Source organism: Centrocercus urophasianus, unplaced genomic scaffold, assembly GCF_019232065.1.
Source record: "Centrocercus urophasianus isolate 14NV4802_14NV808 unplaced genomic scaffold, USGS_Curo_1.0 seq_13, whole genome shotgun sequence".
Lineage (NCBI taxonomy): Eukaryota > Metazoa > Chordata > Aves > Galliformes > Phasianidae > Centrocercus > Centrocercus urophasianus.
In genome coordinates, this window is record NW_024884475.1 from 13,758,887 (window position 1) to 13,774,726 (window position 15,840).

The window sequence follows — 15,840 nt, forward strand, 5'->3', positions numbered from 1 at the left end:
AAAAAAAAAAAAAAAAAAAAAAAAAAAAAAAAAAAAAAATCAGTGAAGATCATACCGAAGTCAAATTAAATCATTTGGACAGATATTTCTTTGGTGGTCCCATTACTTTCAACAGAAAAACTGAAAACCCTGTCTTATAAAAGAGAACATGTAATAATGAGAAGCGAGCATTCAACTCAAACAACTCATTTCAAAGATATCAAAAGTGAGGGTAATGAACCCTATGGAAGCTTCAAATTTTCAAGCACAGATGAAAATCAGATTCAAGTACACATATGTAGGAATATACAAACTAGTTTTCCATTTTAATAGGAAACTTCCCCATGATTTATTTAATTACTGCAACAAAATATAATTTAGGACATCTTCCAGAAGTGCACAGAACACCGACACTTGAAACACTGCACAAGTCACATTATTATGATTTCTGTGAGTAATTTATAACATCCGTCACTATTTCAACCCTCGCGCCTGACCTGCAATTTCATTTTGATTTGTTACTAGAAGCTGACAAGAACTCCACGCAAAACCCTTCTAGAACTTTCAAGAACTCATACATGAAAGTCATACATCATGGGTTTTCCTCTTACTATTCATTAAAACAGTCAACCATCCACATCCAATTCTTAATTCCCCAAAATAAGTTACCGAAACAGTTTTACTACAGTGTGGTGCTTTGTGAATAAGGTTTCAGTCATGTAAGGGGCTTAACTGCAATTCTCTGACTTCCAATGACAACTACCTATTTCCCAACAGAAGCTCTGGAAGAAAAATAAAATAAAAAAATATATATATAAAATAAAATAAAAAAAAAAAAAGATCAAGCCTCAGAAACATTACAACAAACTAATGACAAAGATAACCACAGAAGTTTAACAATGCAGTTGTGAATAAAAGCAGTAAAGCAAGTTTTCAAAAGAGTTTCTAAGTTTCCAAAATTCAGCTTACATCTAACCATGCAATTTCCAATGGCAACTGCCTCATTCCACGTGAATAAACAGAACGTAGGACGCTGCCTAAGCAGAATGGTAACTTCTTTTAAAGCAAATTATCATTGAAGGAAGAAAGTAATTATAGCATTAGTTTGAGGAAGCAGTAAAATCAGTTGTACTTAAGAAACATAAACCAGTCTTGTGAAACTCTGAAATAAACAAGAGTAGAAAAATTTCCTGGTAGAAATCAGTGCAATCTCCCCAGGTTGGTAGCTAACTGAAAGACTCAGCCCCGCTCCCAGGCGTACCTGTTGCACATGTGGGTGCATGGCTCATTACGGACTACCCATACGGAAGGCCTGATCCTACCAAGCACTCACAGAGTAAGATCAGCCGTTAGAAAAGGTTTGCCATGGACCAGGAACCAAGAGAGGAAGACAGCACGAAGATCCAAGTAACACAGCAATCCATTTTTACATGCATACAAACGGTCACCACTGATAACATTTTCAGACTACAATTTCCTTTGGTGGATGTCAAATTAGTATGGAAAAATACCATATTGTGTGTAACAGTATACAAGAATAAGCACTCTAAAACTGCAAATATTTTCACTTAGTTCAGAAAACATGTCACTGAAGCATTCAGAAGTGGTTTTGTTTACAATAATTCCAGAAAAAAAGGGTTTTAATAGAAATGGAAATGAGAAATATGTTCACATATAATACTTGCATACCTCAAATATGGCCATAAAATCCACAGGTCTAAAACAACACCTACCATTTGTGTATTTAAGAAACACAAGACAAACGCACTTATTCATTCTGACGCTGCACTGTCACTTCCTGGCAACCAGCAGCAATGCAACTGAAACGCACTGGACATCTGCCAAGCACTTACACAACTGGCAGGCAGCAGCGCCCACTGTGCACTACATGAACAGCTGCCATTAAGAGAACACATTTATTTTGCTTCGATTCAGATGAGAAATAGGACAATATTAAGGTTGTTTGGGGTTTTTTTTTAGTATCTTTTAGAGCAAATACTGACCAACTGATCAACTCATTAATTATGCACTGTGTTTGGATCTGAAGCTCGAGTTGTTGTGCACACAAAAATGGGAAAAGACCTTGGCTCCTCTTCCCATTTCGGTTCTCCACTTCAGAGAACGCAACATACAGAGCACAGGCACCAGATGAAACTGCAGGCTACGCTTTCCACACTGACAAACAGAAGGCACAGAATCATCGAATCACAGAAGCCGTAGAGTTGGAAAGGACCTTTAAAGGTCATCTAGTCCAGCTCCCCTGCAATGGAAAGGGACAGAGGACACACAGGAACACTCCTCACTTTCAACCACTTATCATTCAGGCTTCAGCGATGATGCAGTTTGCTTTCTAATCCAGCATTTATCAGTGACTGCTCGCTGAATCCATAAGGTTCCACAATACCTGGAGTCAGCTCCAAGGACCCTCTTTCCCAAGAATCCCATTTGCAGCCAAACACCTGGCATTCTGATTGACATAAAAACTGAAACAAGACTGATGAAGTGTATAACTTGAAGATCAGAGAAAATACATATTCTGCCATTGTTTAAAAGAAATTACAAATCTTGTTCTGATACAAAATGGTATCATCATCCTCCTGACTCAAATCTTTTCAGCACTCAACACTTCCAATCTTTACTGACCATCATCAGCAAATTTTGAACAAAGAACCCATCTGGGCATTCAATTTCAGTACTTCTATCACAAACTCACTGTTACAGTAACCACTGTAACACGCAATACTTGCACACTAACCTCTGCTACTGCTGCTCCCTGTAGATACCTAGAAGATTAGAAACCATGAAAAAGATACTGAAACTTAGTGTTTAGTGTCTGTGTTTGAATCAGCAACTGGTAGATTAAAAAGGTCAGATGAAGCTGAGGAAAATTGGCTTTTCAGAGGACGGGTAGCCTAGCAACGAAGTCACTCTGTTAGATCTGTAATTTCATTAGTGGGACTGATGAAGTCTTATGATGGGCACCAAGACTATTAGCAGAGGGCAGCTGCTCCACTCCAAGGTCCGCTCTTCTACACAAGAGCACAACCAATGCAGTAGTCCAGTAGTACAAAAAGGAAACCACCTGCCCAAACTCGGATGGACAGTCCTAGGGGCACCACAAGATCAAGAAGATGGACTGCGCTGTATTTATCAACTGGTAAAAATATGAAGTATAGCATGAGTGATGCCCGAGCAGACTTCAAACACGCAGCACTAAACTCACAATCACAGCTGTAGGTATTAGAAAGATGCAGGAGCTCATTGTTTGAACATAACACTTTCCAAAGGACAATTCCACATTTCAAAGTCTTACACAGAGCCTACAGCACGACTGCTTTTGTTCGTAATGCACACTAATTCAAGAGCAGCATCACAGATTCTAGAAGAGAAAATCCCCGGGAGTCCCCCAGGAGTTTGTAACATTTAAGAATTACATACTGGAGCTTCAGAAACCAATAAACAGCCCGAGCACCAAGCCAAACAACAGGAGGTCAGTCGCATCCCAAAGTCTGTCTGATACGCTTCACAGACCTGTGAAAGGAGTACACAAGCAGCCAGCAGCTGTTAAAACTAAATGGGAACTTTGTTTTAAACCCCTAAGGAGAGCTCTATCAAATTATCTATCACCTTTGTTTCACTTGAACTGTGGAGAGGCATCACTAATTTAAGGGCAGCAACGGTGCCAGTAGTGATGTGAAGTCACGTAACATACCAGATCAATTCCAACTAATGGTGTGACAGAGACAGACATGCTGACACAAAACTGCTGTTCTCCTCTAGAGTTAGTTGTATCTAACATGCCAACACAATACCTGAAATGAAGAGTTTAATAAAAATCAGAAATATAGACCTTCCCACAATGCTGAAAGAGCCGTGCGTTAAGACGATGATGAAGATTTAAACACATCCTGTCATCAATTCAATATCAGGTAGTTCTAACCATCCTTTGCAGAAAGGGATGGCAATGAATTAAGAAATCACTTGATGGACATCATTTTTTAAACCTCAAATCATTTATTTAAAGATGACCTACACTTGAAAGAGATCTCCGCACTTCAGACATTTTTAGGTGGGACCCAACTCCGCTGGCCTACAGAGCCACTGACATAGTGTATAGTGTACATTTCTGTACAGAAAGGCAGCAAACAATTCCTCTTCCTTACTGTTACCTATCACTTCAGTTTTGTGCTCCAAGAACAAGATGACAATACTAGCAAGCTTAACAGCCAGGAAACCCTACATTCACTGAGTGCACTTTCTACGTCACTTCATTTCATTATCATCTGAAACAGAGCTATTTCTAGGCATAGTGGATGGATGCTGTGAACAAATAAATAAGCTGAAGACTGCTTCAACTGCACAGCAGTTCAGTCACTGAACAAAATATAGCATTTAGTTCCTTTCAGGAACTTCTTCCTTAAGAACTCCCCAGCATGCAATCAACGGGCAAGGAGAAAGTACCTTGCAGAATAAAAACTACCACCCCACTCTTAGATCAACTGGTTTAAATAGAAAAAAAAAAAACAAAAAGAAACACCAGCATTTTTACAGCAGAAAAGTACTGGGGGGAAAAAAGACAACATGGCATCCCCAGTCAGTCGTGCTTCACTCTCTCATATTTTTAAGCATTAGCACTTACATCACAGCACTAACACTCAGAACATAGAAACTTGGATGCTGCAGAGATTAACTCAATTTTATGAGCAAGTAAACTGGGGGAACAAAGATTAGAACAAGGTGTGTCTGCATCAATACCAAGAGCATGCAGTTTCACACTGCACTTAATCCGCTTATAATTAGAGGGTGGGACAGATGAAGACGCACCTGGAAGCAGCAGCCCTGCCATGGCTTCCAGCTGCACATTCCTAGCCCTTCCCTGGAATATTCTCTGGCAATTACACAGCTGCAGGACAAACCCAATCAGTTTACCCATCCAAGAAGCTGCACCTTTTTAGCAGGTTCGTTTTTCACCTGCTCGGAGTGGCAGTCTGCAGCAGCATCCAGCCACAAAGTCTGTCCTTAGACTCAGTCAGTGCTGTCCCCAAGGAAGACGGAACTGCTGAGGCAGCCTACCAAGATCACTGCACTCTCAGGATCACCTGATCACTGGCTTATTCCTTATGCAGAGGCGCATGACGTGAACTGTAAGATAATTAGCTAAACTACTTCATGATCCAGCTTTTCACATATATAAAGCCTTCAATCAGAGCAGTAATACAGGTTTTATTACCCAGGGTCCATCTCTTGCCCGTAGGTCAATCCAAAATAATGACAATTACTAAGGCAGACAGGACAGGATCGGATCTGGCCCAGCCCAAGGAAAAACAAAAGAAATACCAAACTTTCAGAAGCCTGCCTGACTTGTTCTGTATAATCCTGTTCTCTATATAAACTCATCAGCTGTTCTGTAGCAGAACTACAGTCTTGAAAGAGGTTTTGATGAAACAGTATTAACACAAGGATCTTGTAACAAAAGTCTTTTTTTTCCTGCTGAGAGCACAGCCAACGGGGCATGTAGTTTTGTACTCTGTATTTTGAGAGTCTGAGGTCAAGCTGATAAAGGCCAGGCATAAGAACATAGCAGAGGTTGAAAAAAATGCAGTATTTCCATTTGTAACAAGGTCTTCCATCTCCCTCTTGTACTGCATCCACAGTCAACTTCATGAAAGAAACATGAGCAGAAAGTTTTGGAATCACAAGCACTCTCCACACTGATCTGTAACTGCACAGAACCGACTGCATCAGAATTTTCAAGGAGGCAGTTGCTACAGTGCCACGTCTCCTCAGAGACCCAGGCAGAGAACCCAGCTTGGGAAGCAAAGAGAAAGTCAGCTTAACTTTCACTACCATGTGGTTTCCACAAGAAGTTATCAGAGGTTTGCAGAGAAGAAACCAAAGAAACATTAAAGTCCAGTAAAGATATGAAACAAGGAACTCTTACAAAAGCATGAGGAACACTTGCAATGACACTGCTATTCTAGAGGTACGTAACAGGATTTCTCATATACATGCGACGTGCCTTAGAAGATTTCTTTCCTACCTTATACTCTCATATTGGTAGATTCCTAATAAGACATTGCTTTTTGTCCTTCTGTCAGGATCTAAACTCCTAAGAGCAAATCAAAGGTTTAGGCTCTCTCTCTCCTCCCTCCCCCTCCCCAAACACTCTCTAGCCGCAATAACTCACAAACGACAAACAGCAAAAACACCTTTGTCTCCCTGTGTTATACTCACTGCAATTCCCAGTGAACAGTGGAAAAATTTATTTTGGACTCTAAATGTAAACAAAAAGAGCCAGAAGTCTCTGAAGAATTACAGCTTATACTCTATTTATTTAGTTGTTTCAGAAATGACCACACACATCCCCAGGTAACCACATAACCCCTATATATACACACCAACTACAGTCTCAAGCTTCTTAGAAGGCATCAGGTGGGCTTTTTTTTTTGTTTCTTTGTTTTTTACATTTTTTGTTTTGTTGGTTTTGTGCCACGAAATAGGAAATTAATAAATGGTTTCTTAAGAAAGAAGAAGGCAAAAGTGGCTTATTATTGCTATCCACAGCAGGCTGGAAAAAAGCACAAAAGATTGTAGCTACATGTGAAGACTGAACAGAAAACTTTTTTCCCCCCTGCTATTCAAAGGCAAAAGTAGGGGCTGAGACCAGAAAAAGTCTGGTGTAAGAAAAAGCTTAGGGATATGTTTTTAGGAAAGCAAAAAAGAGAGACAAGGCAGTGAAACATCCAATAATAAAGAGCTAGAAGGTTTGTGGTACTTACAATTGTCCTGACAAGAGGGCTGAAATGATTACGCAGGCCTGAAAAGACTCACACACAGTTATCTCCCATTCCGTACACCCTCTGGCACTTCACTTAAAATGTGTTTAACAGCAGTCATTTAAAACACAGTGATTTCCAGATTCACCTTGAGAATACTCTTCTGTGTGAAAAATTAGTCCAGAGCTGCAACTTCCCGGTAGGTGTAGTGGGAAGTTACTGAATTATTGAGAATCTAAAGCTAAGATGGAAAGAGGACTGGTGGAGTCTCTGATGAGGAACTCAGAGGCATGGACAGCAAGCTGCTCACACATCTCTGGACATGGAGGCTTAATTCCATCCCATCTAGGAAGAAGGAAGGCATTTCCTCCCACTTTCTGTCTGGGAGGATGACAAAACAGTTGATCATTTGCATCTTATTAACACTGAAGATCCTCATTAGCTGTTTACTCATGCTAAATCTAGGTAGAGTGAAAGCAGGTCCTTGACGCATCAAAACATTAATTGGTAATAACCAAATACTACAACTTTTTAAATCAACAGACTCATATTTGAACAAGCAGTAAAAAAAACAAACGACAATGTTTGGAAACACTGAAAAGATATTTCAGAAGTAAACCAAAAGTTTAATCTTTTTTTTTAACTAGAAACAGACCTATTTTCATGGAAGAGTTTTTCTGTTCTTCATGGCATCAAGCAAAAAACACTTCTGACTTGAAAGCAGGAAGTCAAAACGTTCAGTGCTTCATTTTTCAGATTCCCTCTGTCATAAAAGCTGTTGCCATAACCTGGTCCACCTAATTCCCCAATCAATGCTTTACAATATTAAATCTGGTTGATTTAGGGGTATTTTTCACTCTTAACACAGTTCATTTGTAATATTCTTGTTGTAATAGCATAAACTTTAGCACTTAAAACCTGTTTGTTCACTTGAGCAGAGTGGAAAGCTTGCAGCAGAGAAATGATTGAAGCTCAGAAAGCACATTTATCAGCATTTCAATAGCTCTAAAGGTGAAAGATATTTGTATTATCAAAAGAAATAATTATCAGGAAACAAAAGGAAGTTTTTAGCTAGATGAATTTTAAGAAAAGAATCCTTTAAGTAGCAGAATAGGGCTTAGAACACAAATAATACTCAGCCATAAGTACCAGAGGACAAAAAAAGAACAGTGAAAGACTTTACATACGCTTAGATTAAAGTAAATACCATTACATACACCTAAATATAATATTTAACAGCAATGTCCCAAATACTACAATGGCAAAATGTAATGTTATATTTACTTTAGTCTTCACAAAGAAGTTAATGAAGTTATTAATTTCATGAATTAGGACAAAACATTTATGGCAATTAGTTTGCAAGGAGTGGGAAGAACAGGCAAGAAAAAGAAGTACTCGTTAAATATTTATACAAGTTCAATCAGAGCAAGTCAGCAGAACATGACAAAAATTCTCTGGAAGAACTAGCCAAAGTAATTACTGTATCACTAGAAACAACTGCAGAGATTGTCTGTAGAAAGTTGAAGTTACAGAAGCCTGAAGTTAGGCTAACATAAAAATGACCTCTGATGCATCTGACCCAACACCCAAGGTTGCACAATATAGCTGAGTTATTAACACAGAAGTTCAGTGGACAGCCCTTTTCCCTCCTCCCACACTGACAACCCCGTTCTGGGCTCGGCTGACCTCTCAGGAGCCACCTGTACTCCATCACCTCTCACTCCTGTGCCCAGCTGCTCACCAAGGGGCCAGGAGGGTGTTCACAGCAATCCACCCTCACAGAAGCAGCCAGCCATTACAGCCACGCACGCTCTGAAGTCTCACGCTGATTTTTGTGAGGCAGGCATAAAGACTTCAGATACAGTTATCAAAAGCCAACACAGCACTACAGGATTCAGAGCATAATTTTTCATCCTACTTCCTCTCCCCCCCTTTATCCCCCCCCCAAAAAAAATGTACTGGGTAATTTATCACATTCTTCTCAGCAAGGTCTGAACTCCTGCTTAAGACAGCACACTCTTCAGCTGCAGTAACACCATGACAGAACCATGAGTACAAATCCCATAGAGGTGTTCTCATCTGTGATAGGCACAGCCAAAATTATATTCAAAGTGTGCAGCAGAGTCTGCTGCTGAAGCAGCCCTGAGCTTGAAGCTAATAAAGAAACATTCAGCCAGCAAGGACTTGTTTAGAAAATATAATCCGATTTCCTTTTGATAAGACAACCAAACTACTTAAGAGGAAGACGATACAACGCATGTTACAGGCCGTGATTTCTCTTAAGGCTTTTTGATATTTTCTTGTTTTACAGCCTTCCAACAAACTCCAGAAAACCACACGCTGTGTCACACACTGGGCAACAGTGATCTCAAATCATACCTATCAATGTTCCCAGCTAAACCAGAATGGGATTTCTAAGACACAGTCAGCTGAAATCTCCACTGTCTCACGACAGATACGGTACTTTCAGCTACAGCGTGAAAAGCAGGAAAGCCAGTAAAGTAACAACCTGCAAGCAGTGCATTCTGTGGTTTTGGAAACACAATGCGTACTGCAACAACAGACATGGTCTCTACTGGATGCAGATACATGGATTCGGGTCAGTGCAAACTACTACATCCCAGAGATAAATTACTCTCATGAGACTAATGAAAGGAAATTCAAGTGTCAGTCTTCAGGAAAGCATAACGATACACGAAGTTCAAAGCCACTATGCAACTGTTAGGAAAAAAGACTGCAGAGTAACATCCAACACCAGCTCAACTCACGGACAGCAGTGATTCATCTTGCACAACCGATTTCAGGAAAAAGTAGGCATCATTAGGCAGAGGTTTCACAGCAGCTTAAGCCAACCTCACTGCTGGCTGCGACAGTCCCACCATCTGCCTCGCATGGGCTTCAGGACTCATCTGGCAGCTCAGTATCAGCAGAAAAATTACCCTGCTTGAAAAAAGAAATTGTTTTCAACCAGCATAAAACCACAGTGAGTCACTTCAAGCACTGATGGGAACTAGACAGGCACACACTTACAAGTAGCACCAGTCAGGTACAGCTTCAGCTGCCACTGGAAGTCATTCAGGCACCCCCACAAAAACAAACACTGCGGTACAGAATGCGTGACCTATGCCATACAGCGCGGTGGATATTTACTCAGGTCAGAAAACAGGTAACCAAGATGGAGGGGGTGACTACAGTATCTCACTAGAGATGAGAAAACACTGCTCTATTTGTGGCAAAGATGATGTCAGGCGTTATGAAACCATTTCAACTATACAATCTACACCAGCACTCGGCTCCCTGCAGGGCGTACACTCTCACAGGACTCACCACAGCACATGACAGGTCCGACTGTTTTGTGGGTTTCCTTACAAAACAGAACTTTGGTTATTCTTGCTAATTAAGTCCATGGTACAGCGTACAACGCAGCTGAAATACATCTGACGATGCAGCAAAGGCACGCACAGATCTCTGCTACCAACAAATAAGAAAATGGGATAACTTTCCAGACACATCAAACTTCTTACACGTCCGATTCACTTTTCTGTCACACGCTGAATTCTGGAAAACCAAACCAAACTGTGTCTCAGTCCTAAGGCATTATTTAGGTACCTGCATACTCTACCTATTAGTAATCTTACAGATAATTCACTGAAAAGCACAGATGTACCCAACTCACCCTTAACATTTGGTGGAATAAGACGCTGACTGATAACAGCTATACTGCAGTGCACAGGAACACTGCCTGAAGAACAGCACACAATATAAAATTCACAAAACTCAAGACCCCTCAAGGATAATCTGAACTTATGAAGAAAACAGCTTTACAGATTATAATTAAGACGTAAGCAGAACTAATGTCTTATCTAATTACAGCATCTCGGTCACACAAAGGAAGTCAAACAGCTCACAGATTTTTTCCTGATATAGATTAATTCAAACAGTGGGGTCATGGGCCAGGCATAGCTTCACATTCCAAAACAGGGCTAAAGGATGCAAAAATTGATGCTTGTAAAATAAATTAATAGATGAATCCTCATCCACATTCATGCTTACACTTATTTCAGGGAAAAGGAAACAAGCAAGCACACTCCTACACGAAAAGAATTAGAAAATGAGATTACCTTTGTTGCAGACTAAGCAGTTTTAACCAACGTGTTAGCACTTACAAAAACTGACCTTCTTGTCCATTTAGTTTTACTTTTAGGAAAGCATGGTAAACTTGATTACAACTTTGTGGAATGTTCAAAGCAACAGAAATACACATCTAGGGAACAGAAAAAAAAAAAAAAACCAAAAAACAAAAAACACAAACCAACAAGGAATATCAGCAAATGTCTACAATATCGGGCAGTCCTGACAGCAACATGGTTTGCACCCTGGTAAGGGGTGGGGTGAAGAGTCCCAGTTGTCACAGAAAGACCTGGGTTGGAAGGGACCTCAAGGATCATGAATCCCGAACTGCCCTGCCCTAGGCAGGGCCACCAACCTCCACATTTTACACTAGACCAGGCTGCCCAGGGACCCATCCAATCTGGCCTTGAACACCTCCAGGGATGGACAGGGCATCCACAACCTCTCTGGGCAGCCTGTTCCAGCATCACAAAGAACCTCCTCCTGACATCCAAACTAAATCTTCCCTCCCTCAACTTAAAATCATTTCTCCTTGTCCTGTTGTTATCTACCCCCTCGAAGAGTTGATTCCTTTAGGTACTGAAAGGCTGCAATGAGGTCACCCCACAGCCTTCTTTTCTCCAGGCTGAACAAGCACAGCTCCCTCAGCCTGTCTTCACAGGGGAGGGGCTCCAGTCCCCTGATCACCTTCGTGGCTCTCCTCTGGATCCTCTCCCACAGCTCCCTGACTTTCTTCTACTGGAGGCACGAGATCTGGATACAGTACTCCAGATGGGGCCTCACAAGAGCCAAGTAGAGGGGGACAATCACCTCCCTGTCCCTGCTGGCCACCCATCTTTTGAGGGAGCCCAGGATCCCATTTGCCTTTCGAGCTGCAAGGGCACATTGCTGGCTCATGTTAAGTTTTTCATCCACCAGGATCCCCAGGTCCTTCACAGGGCTGCACTCAAGGACCGCTCCTTCCAATTTGTATGGATGCCTGGGATTCCTCCGGCCCAAGTGCAAAACCTTGCACTTTGCTATGATAATTTGTATATTAAGTGTCTGCTTCCTTGTCTAAACGCTACTACGGTACAGCAGCATAAACTTTCAGGCAGACACAAAAACAAACAAAAAACCCACAAAACTCAGCGGCGCTCAGAGCAAAAAGGCAAAGTCGAACTGCTCGCCCGGCCTTCCCCGCAGCCCTCCTGCAGAGCTCAGCCAGCAGAGCAGAAAGCTGCCGGCATTCAGCGAAGCGAAGGAGCCCAGCGGAGGGCCACGCGGAAGCCCGGCGCGGCACACGTGGAGCACTGCGGGAGGAGGCGAGGCCTGCTCACCCCGGTGCGGCAGCGGGCTGCCTCCACGTAGCCTCACCTTCATCCCAAACGCTGCCCGGCGCTTGAAACCACACAGAACAGCTGCCGGCCTGCGATGGAGGCACCGCTCCTGCAGGCGGGACCGCGAGCTCGCAAGTACCGCCCGAAGCTCCCATTACACGCGAAGTTCGCCTTGTAGGTGACGCACTGGGCTGCTGCCAGCCGCCTCGATGCTTTGTGCGCGCAGTGAAACCAGGAGCACGCACACGGCGCTGCCCGGGCATCCTCAGCCACTCGTAGATTAAAAACCCATCGAAACGAAGCGCTGCGTGCCGGCTGCCGGTGGGCGCGCTCACGGACACACGGACACGCACAGGGCCGCCGCCCCCGCCCCACGGCCGGGCCCCTCCAAGCCACACAGCACGGCCCGCGGCGCGGCAGGCGGTGGGCGCTGCGGAGCGCGGAGGAGGGGCAGCCCAGGGCAGCCCGCGGCAGCTCCCCCTTACAGGCGCAGCGGGGCCGGCGCGCTGACAGCTGCGCACTCGCTCAATCTGCCCCTCCAAGGAGCGGGCTAAAGGCCGCCGCCGCTCCCGGCCCGCCCGCTCTCTACCTTGTCGCAGTAAAGCCCCACGAGCTGCTTCATCCGCCAGTGCGGAGCCGAGAAGACGTCCACCTCCTCAGGGAAGGGAGCCATGTTCTCCCCATAGAGCCCGGGCGCTGGCAGCACTAACGGCGGCGCTAACATCCGCCCCGCGCGTGCGCGGAGGGCGCCCCACCGGGCCTGGCGCCACGTGACCGCAGCCGCCCCGCCAGCTCCGGCGCGGTTGCTGGCGGCTGCGCTACGCGCGTGCGCGGTGAGAGGCGGCGGCTGCTTCGAAGGCGAGGCGTTGCCTCATACCCCGCTTCGGGGCGGGTCGGTTTTGTCTCTGCGCGGCGAGTTCCTCGTCGTTCGGCTGCGGGGCCTGGCTGGCGCCAGCTGCGCTTGAGGGCAGAGCGGCTGGTCTGTGTTTCCAGCCAGACCTGCTGTGCGCACAGCGGTTGACCAGAGCTGTGGAAGCGGCTCCAAGTGCTGCCGGGCTGCGCGGGCGCGCCGTGTGACGGCTAGCTCGGGAGCCTGGCGCGCGTCTCACGTGCTGCAATCGGCGCTCCTTAAATCTACTGTTAAATAAAAAATCGTTGTGCGTTTATACGAAATAAAGCTGGCTTCTCACTCCTGAAGAATGAACAGGTGCTGAGACGATGCGTGAGGAAGGGAGAGGGGGTGGGCGGGTGAGGCAGTGCGTGTGAAGAGCGCGGTGCGTCCCGGCCGGGCTGCCGTGGCTGTGCCAAGCGAGCAGCGAACTGCTAATGGAACCGATGAACCGTCCGTAAATTGAAATCTTTTGGGTGAAAGCACACCTGCGTTTTAGCCCAGTACGCGTCAGTGTGCCAGCTATTGGGAACAGTGTGAAGTCACCGATTGTAAAATCAGGAGGTAACAAAAGGAGAAGAGAGGACAGGTGATCTGGGTTATCTCGATCGCCCAAAGCGATAATCCCTTCAGTTCTTTATCTGAGGAAATGATCTTAAGCAATTGCAGTGTTGGGTGTTGCCTTTTCTATTCATCCTTTCCGCTTCAAGAACTTTTGAACATGTTGACCTATTTAATCGTATTTGACAAAGGTGTACAAATTTTGGAAGATTAGCTTTATGCAAGCCTCTGAGAAAATAGCAGTTACACAAGAGAAGGGAAGGAAGGCAAAACAGAGGTATTACACAACTAGCCACCCAGCACACAGCTGTATTTCTCCCTGGCTAGTACACAGAGCTCTGCTTTTGGGTCCGGTAGGCACATTTCTTGCATAGAGGAGTATCGCATACAGGGGCACAGGGCAGACTTTGGGGTTACTGCTCTAGGTTGAATTTATGAACCAAAAATGCAAACACTCAAGAAAAGCGTTTTGTGAAGCATATTGCTTGCTAATATGGGCATTTCCAAAGTCATATTTTAAAGCCTAAAACATGAGATCACACAGAACTGGGGTTCTTCTGCCAGCAGTTCGTGCCTCAGTAATAGCAGAGGATTAATGCTCCCACCTGTTAATCTTCCATCTGCTGGAAGTTACTGCTCACGTGTTGCAGAAATAACAAGAGAGAACGTGTCCATCCTCATCTTCCAGGCTGTCAGAACATAAACATGCTGAATTTCATGGTAGTCTGAAGAAATATTTGCTTTATGAACTAGAGTATCTCCAGTGCAGATGTGCTTCAAATTTTGATGACTGCTTCATGGGCAGACTTCTCTAGGAGAGAGGGAAAGAGCAAGGGGCAGGTGGTCCACAGCCACTGTGAACTGCTGGAGCTTGGGGGGCAAGGTGGACAGACAGTTCATGGCACTGAAGTGCAATGGTACATGAGAAAGTGCCTGATAATGAGATTTAAATGTAATATTTTTCATGGTCAAGTTTAATGGAAGAGTTGGTCATTGTCTACAAGTGTTTACACAGAATATAGTTCTGAGGCTGGATTTTTCATTAACATAATAGAAGAAGACATAATGAGATTCAGTGACTGGAAGCTGAAGAAAAACAAGTTCAGGCCAGAGGTATGACTCCTAAGGCTATCTAACCATGGGAACAATGACCCTGGAGGCCTATTAGATCAGCCATCACATGAAGGATTTAAATCAAAGCTAAGAGCGTATAAAGTGGCTCTGCCAAGTCAGATCAGAGGTCCATCCAGCCACGGTGTATTTTTCCAAGGGGTCAACGAGGACAGAAAGCTTGGCAGGCAATGAGGTGGGGATCCCAGCAATTACTGTACCCGTTTGCATTCCCTCTGTCATGTTCAGTCAGTTTGTGCAGCATTCTGAAAAACATTCTTTTTTTGCAGAATGTCGCTGAGAAACCCCCCCATTTTCTTCATGTAATTTATGAGTTCTAAACTGGTGTGTCCAGAAAGAAAAGCAATTCCAAAACTCTGTCTCCATCTGTTAAAATTACACTGTATATATTTTTAAGCAGGAGTTGCGATCTTGATGCCAGAAATCCCACTTCTATATAGAAGATCTCATCAGTGATACCTACAGTATCTCTTATTCCCAAAATAATTAGGCAAAATATGTCCAAAGTGAAGTCCATGTTAAAATTTTTTCCTTGACTTCTGTGGGTGGTTGCACTGTCTAATCCTAACCCAAAGCAATAGACTTGAAATCATGTGATTAGTGTGCTAATGACCTGTCAAGAGGTCATCCTTTAGAGACTATGAAAGGGAAACAGGAAGAAAAAGCCTTGAAGAAGTAACTGAAGCACAGCATTTGCAGTGTCTCCACCATACTAAGCTCAATACTGCACATCTATGACTGGGCTAATATGGCTTTCCTAAAGAATTTGCTGCAGATAGTAAGCCAAAATGTAGCTGCACTTACAGGATAAATGCACAAGTAGCAATTTACTTGATGACAAGTAGGATTTTACCTTCAATATAATATATTGTGTGGGTACTGTTGTGTATGTATGTTAGTATATTTACGTAGTACAGATACACAGCACAGGTATCTAGCACAATATCGATAAATACAGAAATAAAATTCGCTGAGATGTGGAAACTGCTCAGCAGAAAGAAAGGCCGCATTTCTCAGAAATGTGAATCCATACAAAAACTTCTCTGAAGCTGAA

At 43.7% G+C, this 15,840-nt stretch overlaps 1 protein-coding gene across 2 annotated transcripts in view; it reads right to left on the bottom strand.

Moving 5' to 3' along the window:
* Window positions 1-12,953, bottom strand: part of FBXL5 (F-box and leucine rich repeat protein 5) — a 33,699-nt gene extending 20,746 nt beyond the window's left edge. Inside the window, exon 1 of one of the 2 annotated variants that reach the window (XM_042812437.1) lies at window positions 12,795-12,953. In XM_042812437.1, coding sequence (XP_042668371.1) covers window positions 12,795-12,929 — 135 coding nt within the window. In that variant the 5' untranslated portion in view covers window positions 12,930-12,953. Of the gene's footprint in view, window positions 1-3,417; window positions 3,515-12,794 lie in introns of those variants that run through there. The other variant, XM_042812438.1, reaches the window with a different exon arrangement.
* Window positions 12,954-15,840: the final 2,887 nt, after the last annotated feature.